Source organism: Ursus arctos, unplaced genomic scaffold, assembly GCF_023065955.2.
Source record: "Ursus arctos isolate Adak ecotype North America unplaced genomic scaffold, UrsArc2.0 scaffold_16, whole genome shotgun sequence".
Classification (NCBI taxonomy): Eukaryota; Metazoa; Chordata; class Mammalia; order Carnivora; family Ursidae; genus Ursus; species Ursus arctos.
This window is the reverse complement of record NW_026622830.1, coordinates 40,982,273-40,996,329: the sequence shown is the minus strand read 5'-3', so window position 1 is coordinate 40,996,329 and position 14,057 is coordinate 40,982,273. Positions and strand designations below refer to the sequence as shown.

Genomic DNA, 14,057 nt, shown 5'->3' with positions numbered 1-14,057 from the left:
TCTGTTTTATTCTATTCCAAAATGTTAGTCCTGACTCCCTAAATTTTTTTTTTACAACTTGTTAATGGCATATAACTTGAGTTTGAAAAATGCTGCTGCAGATCGTAATTTGTATGTGATTTATTCGCTGATTTTAAATCTCTCAGGCATATTTTATGAAAGCAGGCTTTTTAGATCTCTCTTTGGCAACTTTTTATTATCTGCTCTTAGAATGGATGAAAGTGTTTTTATGTAATATTTATCACATCCCACATAGTTTCTGGAAGGTAATGTTTTATTGTTGAGTCTCCTAATTTACAACATGTCTTTTTTAATTTACTTATAAAATTTTGTCACAGGGAGTAACAATGTTGACTTGATTCATCATTATTCACTTATTTTCATTTTTTAAAATAAGTGATTATACATAACTGTCTCTTGCCTTAGGATCAGGGATATCTTAAAAACCTCACTAGCTAGACATATTTCTGTGTTAATGCTGGTGCAAAAAATGAAATAGAGACCAAATATTTTTAAATAGCACTATATATATTTTTATATACTGTATACTCATATCAAAACTTGCCATTTCTATTAAGAAGCTGATAAGTTACTCTCTGATTTCATAAATTACACCACAGCTGTGAAAATATGGACAACTATTTTATATTTTTGCTGCTATATAAGATATTTAATGTTTATACAGAAAGCTGCAAAATTACAGAGGTGATGCAATGGGAATCAATGAACATTTTCACCTGAATTTCCACCGGCCTTTTTCTTCAGCCAGAATCATCTTGATATTCTCTGAATATTCTTTTAGAGATGAATATGGTGTCGGTTTCTTCAATAAATACACATACACACATTTTAGGTATATGTGTATATATACATTTATACAGTGTATATATATATACACACATACATACACACATGTATGTAGTCTACATATGTATATATATTTCTGTGTGCACTTATACACATATGCACACATAATGTCCTTTGGTTTATTTTCAGACTGTTAATATGAAATGAATTTTTAATGGTTTCCATTAATTTTTCTTTAAATCTAAGCTGGTTTAAAAAGACCTTCGCAACAGGTAATAAACTTCTTTTAAAAATCATAAATATAATCACATTTTAAAGCATTATATAGAGAAGGTCATATGGTGTTAGAGAAGACAGAAATTCATGCCAATATTGGTGGGGGGGAGAAAAGAAAGAAAATGGGTTTTCCAGAGTTTTCTCTTAAAGTTGCCGTCTTCAAGGAATGGAACCTGGTGCCCTTGTGTTGCTGGCTTTAAGGAAAGGAACTCCGAGCTTAGCTACACACTCCCGTGGGAAGGGAGAAGTGCAGCCAGAAGTGGTTAATCAGTTCTTGGGAATCGAATCAAACCAATGAAGGGGCCAATCCTTGGGGAGAAAAACAAAGTAATGACGGGTCCAATAGAAAGCCATTTCTATTTGGTAATGAAATGGTGCTGTGTCTTTCGGGGTCGACAGGGGGAAGAGTGTGTCACCTTTGGGTTGCGTGTTAAACATCTTCACGGGTTGCTTAGTTGTCAACACGGTAACTGTGCTTTCCCTACAGAGGTCTTCTCTTGCTTCCTTCAGGCCTCACGTTGTTGGGGGTTGGGTCAGCATTCCCCCCTTTGGCGGAAGAGGCTCCACACAAATGGAGGTCCACATCTTCAAACACTCCCCCTTCACCCTTCACACAGCTCTTCCAGAACGGAGGCCACTTCCCCAACACATCAAAGAATCACAACCATTTGTTTAAGAAATCAAAGCCCAAGTATATGTGTGCCCAAAATACTCATCTCGCTTCTCACTTAATCTGATTCAGAAGCTCCAAAGTGATTTAGGAAGAGGAACATTCCCTGTGTTCTAAGCCACTGAGCTATTCTTTCCTAGACGTGTTGCCAGACTTGCCTTGCCTTTTTTTCTTTTGGATAGCTATGTGAGGAACCCCAGAAAATTGGGGCTGGCATGATTTTTATACAAACTGAGTAATTTGGGCTTCTCTAGCAAATTCTACCATAACAGAGCAGCAGCTGGTGAAAAAGAAAGCCACGCTACTTAGGTTTTATATGGATCACACGGGCTGAGTAGGACAAGTTATGCTGTTGGTGTTGGTGGTATGATTTCCAACGCTCATACTTTTGGACCCTTTCTTCCCCAGCCAGTGACTGGGGCCACCATGGATGCTGTCTTTTGCGTCACACACCCCCTTCATCTATGTCACTGAAAAATCTTGCTAAGTTCAAAACATTTTCCCCCAAAGGACTTACAGCATCTGTTGTGCTTTAGACATTCAGAGCTCACCTTCTGTTATTATCTTTCCCTTTTTATGTAACAGGTCCTCAGTCGAGACCATGAATAAGCGTTCTTGGAGTCACTGCATGTGGCTTTTTAAATGCATTCTCTTCTCAGATATGAACAAATGGAGGAGAAAGCTGTCCCAGTTTTGTTTGCTGGCTATCACCTATTTGAATGACACAAATAAAGAACTTTAGAGTCACAAATGGGACATAGGTTTTGGTTGGAACACTGTATTTGGGGCATAGAAGTAAAAAGATGGCGTCCATTGTGACGAAAAGAATCATGGACAGTGAGCGAAGCTTCAGATCAAGAGGGTGGAGTCGCTTATGTGAGGGTGACAGTAGTTGCTCGGTTCCTGACAGAGGGTGGACCAAGGACAGAGAGGCAGAGATGGGGGAGGGAGGGAGGTGATGGAGGCCCGGCTGCAGCCCTAGTTCTTGTGCAGGATGCTCTCCAGGCTTCTCTCCACGGCTTCGTCGAGCTCCTCCTCCAGCTCCTCCTTCTTGGACATGGCCAGCTTGGACTGGTAATCCCTCACAACCTGGTCGATGTAAGGGGCGCTCTGCGTGCCATGCAACATCAGTGTCCACTCCTTCAGCACCCCCTTCTGGGGCGTGCTCCCGACAAACCCCAGCTCCAGGGTCCAGGTTCCTCGGGCGTCTTCCCCCCAAGTGTGGGTGGTCATGAAAGGCCACTTGTCAAAGCCCACCTTAGAGTCGTCATCCCTTGGACGCCGGCTCAGCAAGATGGACTTGGTGCCCATCGGGGAAGTCATGTTGATGTTCAGGTCTCCTCTCCTGGTGGCATTGACTGTGATGACAGCTTGGACGTGCTCAAGGTAGCGGACGAAATTTTCTTTCCCCTCACACGCATCGGTGGTGAGGCTCAGCACCAGCTTGCCAGTGGATGGTATTTTCCTGAGGGCCAAGTGATGAGGAGATATGGTAAGGGATGGGCACATGTACTTAGGGTTTGGAGGCAGCTCTGGGTACCAGGAAGAGCAGGGGCTTTGGGGCTAATCAGTCAGACCCACGGTGCGAGCCTGAGCACCTTGCCTATGCCCCTTACCTATACCTTCTGTGTGGAAGGGAAATGGAGCAGATGCTGCTCACGCCCTTCTCGTTTCTTCCACTCCCCGTCTGAGTTCACCTGCAGCTGCGGCTCCCATGTATTCTGACTGGTTCCCACCTCAGGTAACAGCATCTCCCAGCTGCTGTCTTGGAGCTTCCCCCCACACCATGGGAGCCTGCTCAGCCGAGGTGCTGAGCAGCCCCAAACTGTCAGGGATTGAACCCCACCCCCTACCAGTGATTTGGATAGAAAGTGATAGATGAGCATACACTGGCATCCCTGTTCCTCAGTGGGACAACTCAATGTCCCCAGTGGGATTGAGCCTGTCGCCCATGGTGGCAACTTGCTCATCAGTGCACTCCCGACTGGCTCTTTCCCTCCTCCCTGTCTCACATCTCCAGTCCTCACTGGTGTTTCCTGGGATCATCTCTCAAAAAATTGTCAGCACCCAAGTCTCACCTCTGGGTCTACCTTTGGGACAGGAGCCTTTATTTGAAGTGCTAAGTATCTTGATAAATAGAAGTTATGGCTATTATGATTGCTATTACCATCATAAAAAAAGCTGAAATGGGGTTAATTAATCCTAGTGAAGGAGCATTCCTTGAAAGATCAGGGGAATTTGGAAGCCTCTTTTGTCACAGAGTTGGAGTACCGTGGAGGGTCAGCCTAAGCACTCCTCAACTGACTTTCCACACAACCAATCTCCTTCCTGGATTTGGCCTCCTTGGAAGGCAGGGTGCTCAAATGATCTCGCATCAGAAACACGATAAAGTAAACTACATCAGAGGACTGCACAGTGTAATGGAAAGACTCCAGACTTCCGGAATAAACCTGTTTGGGTTAGAATTCTCTTCTATGCTTACTGGTCAGGAGAGCTTGGGCAAATTATTTAAATACTTTTAAGTCTCACTGTCATCACGGATGGGTTTTGTGAGATTAAATCAGACCACGTCCGAAAACATGGAGCACAGTGCCCGGATCACGCATGGTATACTAGCTCCCCTTCGTGGGCTTTCCCCTATGTGAATATCCTCCCTTGACATGATATTTTATTTTGGAGCATAAAATGGTGGGTATTTTAAAACACACATCTTGTAGGGCCCATCTACAAAAGATGACCGCACACCCAGCTCAGAGCCAAGCCTTGGTTCTGCATGACCCTTGGAACCAAAGCCACAAACCTGGGAGGGCTTGTTGAAGCTTACCCTGTGGCTCATTGGTAAAGTCAATACTCTCCTGAGAAACTTTCAAAATATACGCTTTAATAGTTTCGCGGAGCGCTGCTATTATACGCACTCTGTGTAGATGCTGTGGTGAATGATGCATGAGATACCCGCTGGCCACGGGGATCTGGTGGTGGTGGTGGAGGTGGGGTACCACGTTCTGCGGAAATCACCCAGTTTGGTGGACAGCAAGCATGAGGCCAGCTCTGGCAGTCAGAGTATGCAAGGTTGCTAGCTAGATCTCTCAAAAAAAGATGCTATTTACTCACAACACGGTCAGAAACGTAACAGGTGAGCTGATACAGGACCAACAATCATCCAGGCTCTAGCCCATAGGTAGCTATGTGGGTAGAAAGAAGGTCCGGTTATGGGCAAAGCATTTGAACTATCTGAGCTCATTTTCCTTACCTGTACAATGGAGATATTACTGCCTACACAGAAGAATTGCTGTGCGGATAAAATATACACACACACTCATACACATCATATATTCACAAGCGTCTAGACCAGAGCTGGCCAATAGAACTTTCTGCAATGATGGAAATGTTCTCTATCTGTACTGTCCGATACTGTAGTCACTGGCCACATGTGGCTATGGGGCATTTGAAACGTGGCAAGTGTGAGGAACTGAATTTTTAATTAAATTTAATTTTAATAATTAATTTAAATTTAATTGTATTCAATAGCCACCTGTGGCTGGTTAGTTGCTTCTATACTGGATAGCACAGATCTAAATTATTTGCATATGTTCAATTTGAACCTGAGGCCAACACCCCCACTCATTAGAAAATTTCCCGGGCTTCTGTTGTAAGCACATTCCGTTTTTGTCATGGCTCACAGGCTCTGAGAAAAGCAGCCGGGAAAACCGTGGATTCTGTTCTACAGGTTTGCTGGTCACCTTGCTGGAGGCTTCTGGAACATCCAGACCTCAGGTATGAGTGAAAGGCCACGTTCTACTGCTGAGATTCTACACCGATAGGCACGCAGATCCAGAATGAAGGCTTTCCTTTCAGAGTGGAGCCTCAGGGACTCTGGAACTTTCCAAGAAGCACAGCTGGAGGGAAGAGAGGATGATGGCAGAGCCCACACCAGAAACAGACCCTGGCTCTGAGTCCTGTGTTGAGTTTGAGCCCCTTTCCTATCGTTCAGGCCAGGCCACCTTGAGAAATTCAAGAAGCAAATTCACAAGCCAACAACTAAAGACTGTTACCCTGAGTCATAGTCATTCTAGGTATCACAAAGCATCGCTAGTCATTTGTCAAATGCGATACTCCCTATTATCACAAGGATTCAAAACACAAGCTGGGATCAAAAAAAAAAAATCTTTTTTTTAACCCCATTTGCACCCAGGGCACTTACGCACTGGAGTTCACCAAGTGACAGTCCCTTTACAAGTCAATTTGGAATCTGGCAGAAAAGTGACATTGCTTCCCTGGGAGAAAACTGGAAATATTTCTTCGATTGGCTAAGAACCAGAGATGGGACGGCCACTGTAGCTGGGCATGAGATCCACAGCCGACATGCAATGGGGGTTCCCGTAAATGAACGAGGGCCGAAATGATCTCTTAGGATAGAAGGAGAGAAATCTGTTTTGGACCAAACTGGAGACGACCTTCACTCACACCATGGCTACGGGGGCTTCAGCTGATGCAGTCTCTCATCCAGATCCCCTCCACAGCCACCTTGAGCTTTGACTACTGACCCTCGGCCGCCCCCTTCCCTGCAGAAGAGGAAACTAGAGCCCAGGCTGCCTGCCGTTTGGCCTAAGGGATGAGGGAGTGTATTTGTGAGAGGGTTGGAGGAAGGGATGGTTGGCATTTTGTCCTCATCTTGGAAAGTAGAAGACAGACTGGAGTGGGCACAGACACACCACCTTGTGTTAGGATTCGTAAACTATCCCATTACCTTGGGCTTGGGGTGTGGGCAGGTGTTGAAGGCCATTCCAAGTCCCCCGGGGTGTCTGGCTTGTTTAGTGCCCTGGAGGCATGGCCTGCTCCAAAACCCTGCCAGCGCTACCCTGCTGTGTGAATTGCCCACTGAAAGCTCGGGGAGTAACCCCTGAGAGAGCAGTGGATTCCTCTTGGAATGTGAAGTCACTTCGAAATGAAATTAAAAGGCTTGGTTGAATTGCAGAGGAGACAAGCTTGGGAGAGAGAGAACACCATTCCTCCTCTCTCACGGAGGCTTCTCAGTGGGCATAATGCCCTTGGGAGAGTGGAGGAACGTATTTGCCGGTGTTTCTTATTAGTTCTTTTTTTTGGCTCACTTGTATTTTCTGATTTTCCTACAGTGACCATATTTTGCTTTTCTAAGAAAAGGAATGCAATCCATCCTTATTTTAAAGGAACAGCAAATCCTTATTTGCTTAGGAAAAGTCAATTTGTAAGGTTGAAATACGGGGCGCCTGGGCGGCTCAGTCTGTTAAGCATGGGAATCTTGATTTGGGCTCAGGTCAAGATCTCTGGGTCATGAGACGGAGCCCTGCATCGGGATCGGTGCTAGGCATGGAGCCTGCTTGCGATTCTCTCTCCCTGTCCCTTTGCACCGCCCCCCCACCCCGCGTGTGTGCGCATATGCACTCGGGCTCTCTCTCTCTTTCTCTCTCAAAAAAAGGTTGAAATAGGAGACGGTTGCTTGTGGAACCAAAAGAGACTCTGCTGAGCTCTTTAGTCATACAGACCACGTTCCAGAACTCATTTGCTGCAGAAAATGAGGTACCCATCACGAGGTGTGAGCTACTCTCAGAACTTCTAGAAAATATGTACAGAAGTCTCATGGCCAAGTCCTATAAAAGACAAACTTGGGGACCTGCGGATGGCTTATATATTCACTGCACATTGCTGCAAATAAGTGGTCAATTGCCTCATGTCTAAAAATAGTCCCTGCTTCCCAGGGGACACCTGTGAAATGCTATCTATGTTCTGAATCCTCAGTTGTATGATAGAAATAATCAGTTATGATGCGACAGTTGTTTTATTAGAATAATAACAATACTGCTAGTAACAGCCACCCTTAAGGGTCTTAGATGTCTGCTCTGTGGCCATCACAGAACACTCAACGGGGCGGCGCTGTGAGGTTTTCTCTTTCCCAGGTAACAGCAGCCAGTGGGCATTAACTCACACAGGATAGACTGCAGCTCGGCTGTGACCCGTCTAAGGTCACACAGCTGGTTCGGTGCTGGGCACACCCTCTTCTCTCTCTACCATGCTGCCTCTGGCATTCCTATCAGGTTTTAACATCCACTTCCAAATTCACTTAAAATTCACAGTTTGCACATCCTCCAGGGCGCGGAATGAACAGTGCAGGGGAGCGGGGGGGACGGTCTGGGGCGAACAGCTCACTCGGGGCTTCAGTAGTCGGGGGACATGCGGCTGCCCCTGGCGGGTGAGCGGGCCTGGCTTTGCTCTGCTCATTGCACATGGCTGGTTCTGTGCAGACACTCGCGGGCAGTTGTATTTTTCCTTCGTATTTTCATTGAGTACCCTTCCCTGACTCTGCTGATAAAGTCGCTTTAGAAAATTGCTTCTCAAATTGGCTGCTTCTCTGGGAAGATTAATGCCGAAGAAACTTAGAAACCTGACAGTTGGCACTCACCCCGCTCGGGGGCTGTTTCTGTGCAGCCCTGCACGTCCCGGCAAGTGGCTGTCGATGCCTCTCTCCCGGCCCCTCAGGAGCGTGATTCAAGGTGACGAGGGCCTCCTCTGAACATCAGCCTGGGTGTCGCCTAAGGACCAAGCTGTCCCAGGCTCTGAGTTCTGCAACAAGCCCATCGGCCCTGGAGCTCACGCACCCGCAGCAGGTGTGCCGCGGACGCGGGTGCAGACGGTGCCTAGGGGACACAGAGTCCTTCCAACACGGCTGGCCTCCGTCCCCAGTCCCCCTGGCCGGTCTGCTGGTCCTAACTGCCCCCACTTAGCCATATTCTTTGTACCCAGGCGCTGCTGGCCGAACAGTCACTCATTCAGAAAATACTTCCAGGTGCCTGATCAGTTCTAGGCACTGAGCATGCAGCAGGGAACAAGACACACTAGGTTCTTGCCCCCTGGAGGCCCAATTCTGGTCGGTGCTCCAAGAGCTTTCCGGTCTCCTCTCATTGAAAGTCAGGCTGCTGGTATTGGATAAAGTTCCCAGGCGGCTGTCAGCTGCTGGGCCTCGCACGCCCTGACCGTAACATGATGGACTCCTTGCCTCTGGCTCCAAGTCCAGCACTGACGGAGATCATGACAGAGTGTTACACACACTCAGAAACAGAGAGAGACACTGTCTCTCGTCACAGCCGATGTTCTCCGCCTGGCTCTCCTCCCTCCCCCCACCTCACAAATGCACGGAGCCCGAGGGTCATGAAGGATCCATCCTTGTCTGGGGTGGCTCGGAAGAGAAGGCCCGCTATCAACGTTCACCTTGACTGAGCTGACCGTCCCCCTCAGCACCGCTAACGCCTTTCTGTTGACCGTGGACGGGGCTGGCGTGCAGCTAAGTGCGGCACACGCTCCCGCCGCCCGCGCCTGAGCCCTGCGCGGGCCCCTCCCGAGCTTCTGGAGACCAGCAAACGCCACACGCCTTTCCCCTGCTCTCAATCTTCCCCTCTCTGCAACAGGGAAGGAGGTCCCAGGCCCAGGACTTCGGCAGCCGTTGGAGCTGCTGGTTCTGTGAACTAGAACCATTTACTCCATCTTCCTGAGCCTTCTGTTTCCTCACCTATGAGTAGCCACACCAACCTCCTGTGGGAGAGAAGTGTCGCCTGGCCTGGCGACTGTCTCAGAGCAGCTCTTACTAGGTGGCAGCACTGTGCCTGATGCTCCCAGGGCCACCTGAGGGAGCCCTCAGGGTTGCTGGAGGGTCCTGTCATGGTGTGTCCGTGTGGGGGGAGCGAGCGGTGGGCCCGCGAGCGAGCGAGCAAGCCGACTGGCCCGGTTCTCTTTCAGGCTCGACTTCTGGACACCCTTTCACAGAGTTGTTACTCGATTTACACTTCCTGTTCTGTTTGCGTTATTTAGCATTCTCCCCGCGACGGTGAAACTACCAGATGGGCGTCAGAGCTGAGCCGTCCAAGATGGCAGCCACCAGCCACATGGTGCTATTGGAACTTAAAGTTAGGTCAAATGAGCCACATTTCTAGTGCCCCCTAGCCACGGGCTATTGTCTAGACACTCAGATACAGAACATTTCCACCGTGGTACCAAGGCCTTCCAAATCACGCAAACAATTGTTTTGAACTCTAATGAGGGCAGTACAGCGGTCAGTACCCATTGAATGTTGACTTTGGAGTTACCCTTCCCTTTCTCATTTGGACGGTGGTTCCCGGTCTCATCTCTGTTCGGTCACTCTGTTTGTAGACTCTGGCAGTGACAGGGTCTCCAGGACAGAAGTTATAGAGTTTGGGAAGAGTGGGCCCACCCGCTAGGTGGGGCTTTCAGAGTCCCCAGGGAAGGTCTTGCTGGAGGAAGCCCCCAGACCCTTCTGATATGTGCTGAGCCTCACCAGCTCTCCAGTGGGGGATCACTGAGATATACTGAGAGGCCCCTTAAGTGGTGGGGTGCTGGCCTCAGAGTGCCTGGGTTCAGATCCCAGTTTGGCTGCTCAATAGCTAGGCATGTCCTCAACCCATCTGAGCCCCTCCTCACCTGTAAGGACACTGCCCAGCTGACAGCGGGGCTGCCTGATGTAGCGCCTAATGTCGGGCCCGAGGGCACCGTAGGAGCTCCCTAAGGCCAATGTCGTCTAGTGAAACGAGCAGGGGGTTACAGATGGGCTCTGTTTCAAGTCCTGGTCGGACCTTTGTAGCCTTGAGCACATTTCTTGTGCTTTCTGCATCTCGGCTTCCTCTCCTGTTTTGAGGTAACAATGATTATACATACATCCTGGACTTACAAACAGGAAACATAAACAGTTTATGTAAAAGGCTTCACACCAGCCACCCAGGAGGCCCTTCTCCCTGAGACACAACTGGGACCACTTTGCTCTTCACTCTGCAAAATATTCATACCGTGGCTGCGTGAGGTCAACAGGCTCAACAGGCTGGCTGGCTGGGAAGCTTGGCCGGGTGTCAAGCACGTGGCACGTAGTAGGTGCCCAATAAAAGCTAACTGCTTCTTTCACTCACACTTACAGCCTCTGTGACCTTGACAGAGTCAGCCAACTAGTCTGGGCCGCAGTGAAGTCTGTCTGACCAGGCAGAGGGGCACAAGGATGAACAGAAGTGATGTAGGTACATGGCAGCCTTGGGAAAATGGACGGGAATGCGGCCGAGCCGCTGATTTTATCGGCACGTGAAGTGGGGCTTATGCAGCACTGTTTAAAAAAAATTATTAGAGAAAGGTCTTGCTCTGATGCTCTCCTTCTCCACCCAGTGCTGACGGCAGCTGTGCTTACGAGATCATGGTCTGATCCATGGAAAATGCACACAGCTCCGCAACATCCACTTGCTGCCACTTTCTGGGGGCCTGGCGAGTGAACAGTGAGGATGCTGGCCCAACACTGGGTGGGACATTGGGAGGAGAGTGTGGGCCCCAAGGACACACAACTTTGAATTCATATAGGAGTCAGACAATTATGGTATCCAAAATTCCAGGAGATTATCATCTTTCCTTTCCCCACAGGCATGAACTGGGAGCGTTCAAAGTCATGGAGGAGAGGGAAGGGCAAAGTGACATTTACTGAGTGCCTCCTAGGTGCCAGCTTTACGTTTATGTCTTACTAAGGTCTCCCAGCAGCCTGGTGAGAAAAGAGTTATTAGCTGCATTTTACTGGTGCGGAAAGAGAGAAGAGGCTTTTGCTTTGGGGACATAAGGAGAGATGTCCAGTTGGTGTAAGAATTTAGATAGAAGAACCCCCAGCCACATATTAATTTTTCTAACTTAGAAGGAAAACGTAGCTTCTCCTTTGATTTTGAATGCAAGCCTCATGCCAGAGCGGTATCAGCACTTCCTCAGAGTTTGTCATCCAAGAGCCCAGAGATGTTCATATCCCATTACAATGACTGCCAGTATCTTGGAGTAGCATTTCAGTCATCATCACTGCTCTGAAATCATCATGGCCATTAGGCTTGCTACTGGGAGCTTTTTAGGTAACGTGTTGATAAAAGAAAGACAACTATTACTTCATCACAAATTTGGTTTTCAACAAACTTTTATACCTGGTTTTCAATATCATTGGCTTCCTTTGTGGTCCTATGTATTTTATCTAGTGCATCTAAAAACATCGTATGGAGATGGGGTCCACAGACTTCACCGTCCTGCCATGGGAACCAGGGTACAAAGGTTGAGAATTGTTAAAAGAGAGGTCAGGGAGGTCAAAAGTATGGTCCAGTTTGGTGAAATCAAGACTGGAATCTAGGTCTGTGTAACTGACTACAAAACGCCAGAGGATCCAGGACCGAGGGCGAGTGGAGAGGAAGGAGGTACTGTGAGAGTCTGACTCTGGCCAAGCTCAGATGACCAACAGAAGTGAGGCTGCGGTGGGGTGGTTAGAGAGATGCATTTTATCATTACTTAAATGACGTAAGCAAGGGTGTATTCTCAGAATGGGCTACTACGCAGCAATGAGAGTGAATGAGCTACTACTACTCACAGGAACTTGGATGGATCTCAGAAACGTAACGTTGTGTCAGAGGAACGGGCACATCCATATTGTGTGATTCTAGAGTTAGATAAAGTCCAAGACGTGGTAAAGCTAATCTACAGGGGCAGGAAGGAAAACAATGGCTGTCTATGCGACATGGGGGTTAACTAACTGGAAGGGGGCACAAGGAAACCTTCTGGGGTGATGGAATGTTCCATCACTTGATCAGGTGGTGGTTACCCCAATGTATACATCAAAACTCAAGGAACACATTTAAGTTCTGTGCGTTTTGTGGTATGTAAACAATACCTCAATTGAAAATAATGATGAAAAGAGTTGCTATTTCCATCTTACTCATGAATCAATGAGGACAGAAATGAAATAAAAAGGGGTCCTCGTTGTCCAATCCTCTTGCTGTAATGGGAAGTTAATAGGAAAGTAGGTGCAGGAGACCAGCACGGTGGGTTCTGTGTAAACTCAAATCCCTCCAAATGGCTATCCGTCTCACTCAGCATCAAATCAAATCCTCATGTTGCCTCACAAGTAGAACGAATAAGTAAATTATCTTATAGTCACACAACAGAACATGATTTAGCAACGAGAATACACGAACCATGAGTACACACTAAACGTGGTTGAAGCATTCTGAGCTAAAGGATCTAGATATAGAAGAGAAGATATATTCCATTTATAGTAAGTATAAAATGGGCAAAATATTCTATGGAGTTAGAAGAATAGTGGTTACTTTTGGGGAGACGATGATGGAAGGGGACACGAGGGGCTACTGGGATATCGGTCATGGTCATAGTCTTTACTGCTCTGGGACCTGGTTACACTGGTTGACTTATGCACTCAAAAATAATGGTGTAAGCCACCGAAACAGTAAAGGATCACACCTAGAACCAGGGGTTCTGAGTCCCCTAATGGTGTTCTGTGTACATGGGGTCCCCCTGGAGTTGTGCCACTCTACAGCTCTGCATGGAAGCTGGTTGTCCCTGACTCAAATCCAGTGCATCTCAAGCTGAAAGAGAGGGAATCTGATATTGTTGCCCAGGCCATGGTACCCTCTCTGGGATATTTTCCACGTGCACTTACTCAGGGTCCTGCACGGAGCCTCCCACACAGTGGAATCTCTCAGGCACGGTTTTCCAGTCTTTCGCCATTTTCACCATGGCGCCCGCATCAAGGACCCCGTAGCCAAAGAGGTGATTAAACTCCAGGCCAACCCCATTCCTCCGCCATTGATGGACCTCGTCATGAAGCTGATTCCGTTTGGAGGTGAGCACAGTCAAATGCTGCATGTCTCTCCAGGTCAGACCCAGGCTGGATACCGGAGGCAGAGAGGTTCAAGAACAGGGCAAGGGGGGAGGGCACAAAGTGAGAGAGAGAGAGAGAGAGGGAGAGAGACACCATGACTAAGATAGAACATAGACCCCTTGTAGGATTTTGGAACATCTATGAACCCCCAAGTTAAGGGAGAATTTCCATGTACCATTTAGAGCCATTATACATATAAATTTAAAAATCTTGACTTTCTTACTTAAATTTACTTCAAATGCACATTTTAACACACTGGAATGGCTGAAATGAAAAAGACTGACTGACAATAGTAAGCGTTGGTAGAGACGTGAAGCAAGTGGAACTCATATACTTTGCAGATGGAAGTGTAACTTACTGCAAGCATTTTGGAAAATGGCTGTATCTTCTCATGTTATCCAAAGGTCTAGCCTATGGCCTAGAAGTTCCATTCCTAGGTATGCATCCAACAAAAATGTGTGTATATATCCACCTGACATGGGTACTGGAATGTTCATTAGGCCAAACTACCAAGCCCCCCAAATGCCCAGCCACAATAAAATGAATAAACCAATGGAGTTGTATTTGCAGGATGTGAAATACTGT

At 47.5% G+C, this 14,057-nt stretch overlaps 1 protein-coding gene across 2 annotated transcripts in view; it reads right to left on the bottom strand.

The window, feature by feature from the left end:
- Nucleotides 1–2,731: 2,731 nt before the first annotated feature.
- The window catches only part of PCSK2 (proprotein convertase subtilisin/kexin type 2), a 250,659-nt gene continuing 239,333 nt past the window's right edge, over nt 2,732–14,057 (bottom strand). For both annotated transcript variants that reach the window (XM_044385610.3, XM_044385611.3), the window contains 2 exons: nt 13,251–13,478; nt 2,732–3,218 (listed from right to left, as the gene is read on the bottom strand). In XM_044385610.3, the coding sequence (XP_044241545.3) occupies nt 2,732–3,218; nt 13,251–13,478 (715 nt within the window). The remainder of the gene's footprint in view (nt 3,219–13,250; nt 13,479–14,057) is intronic.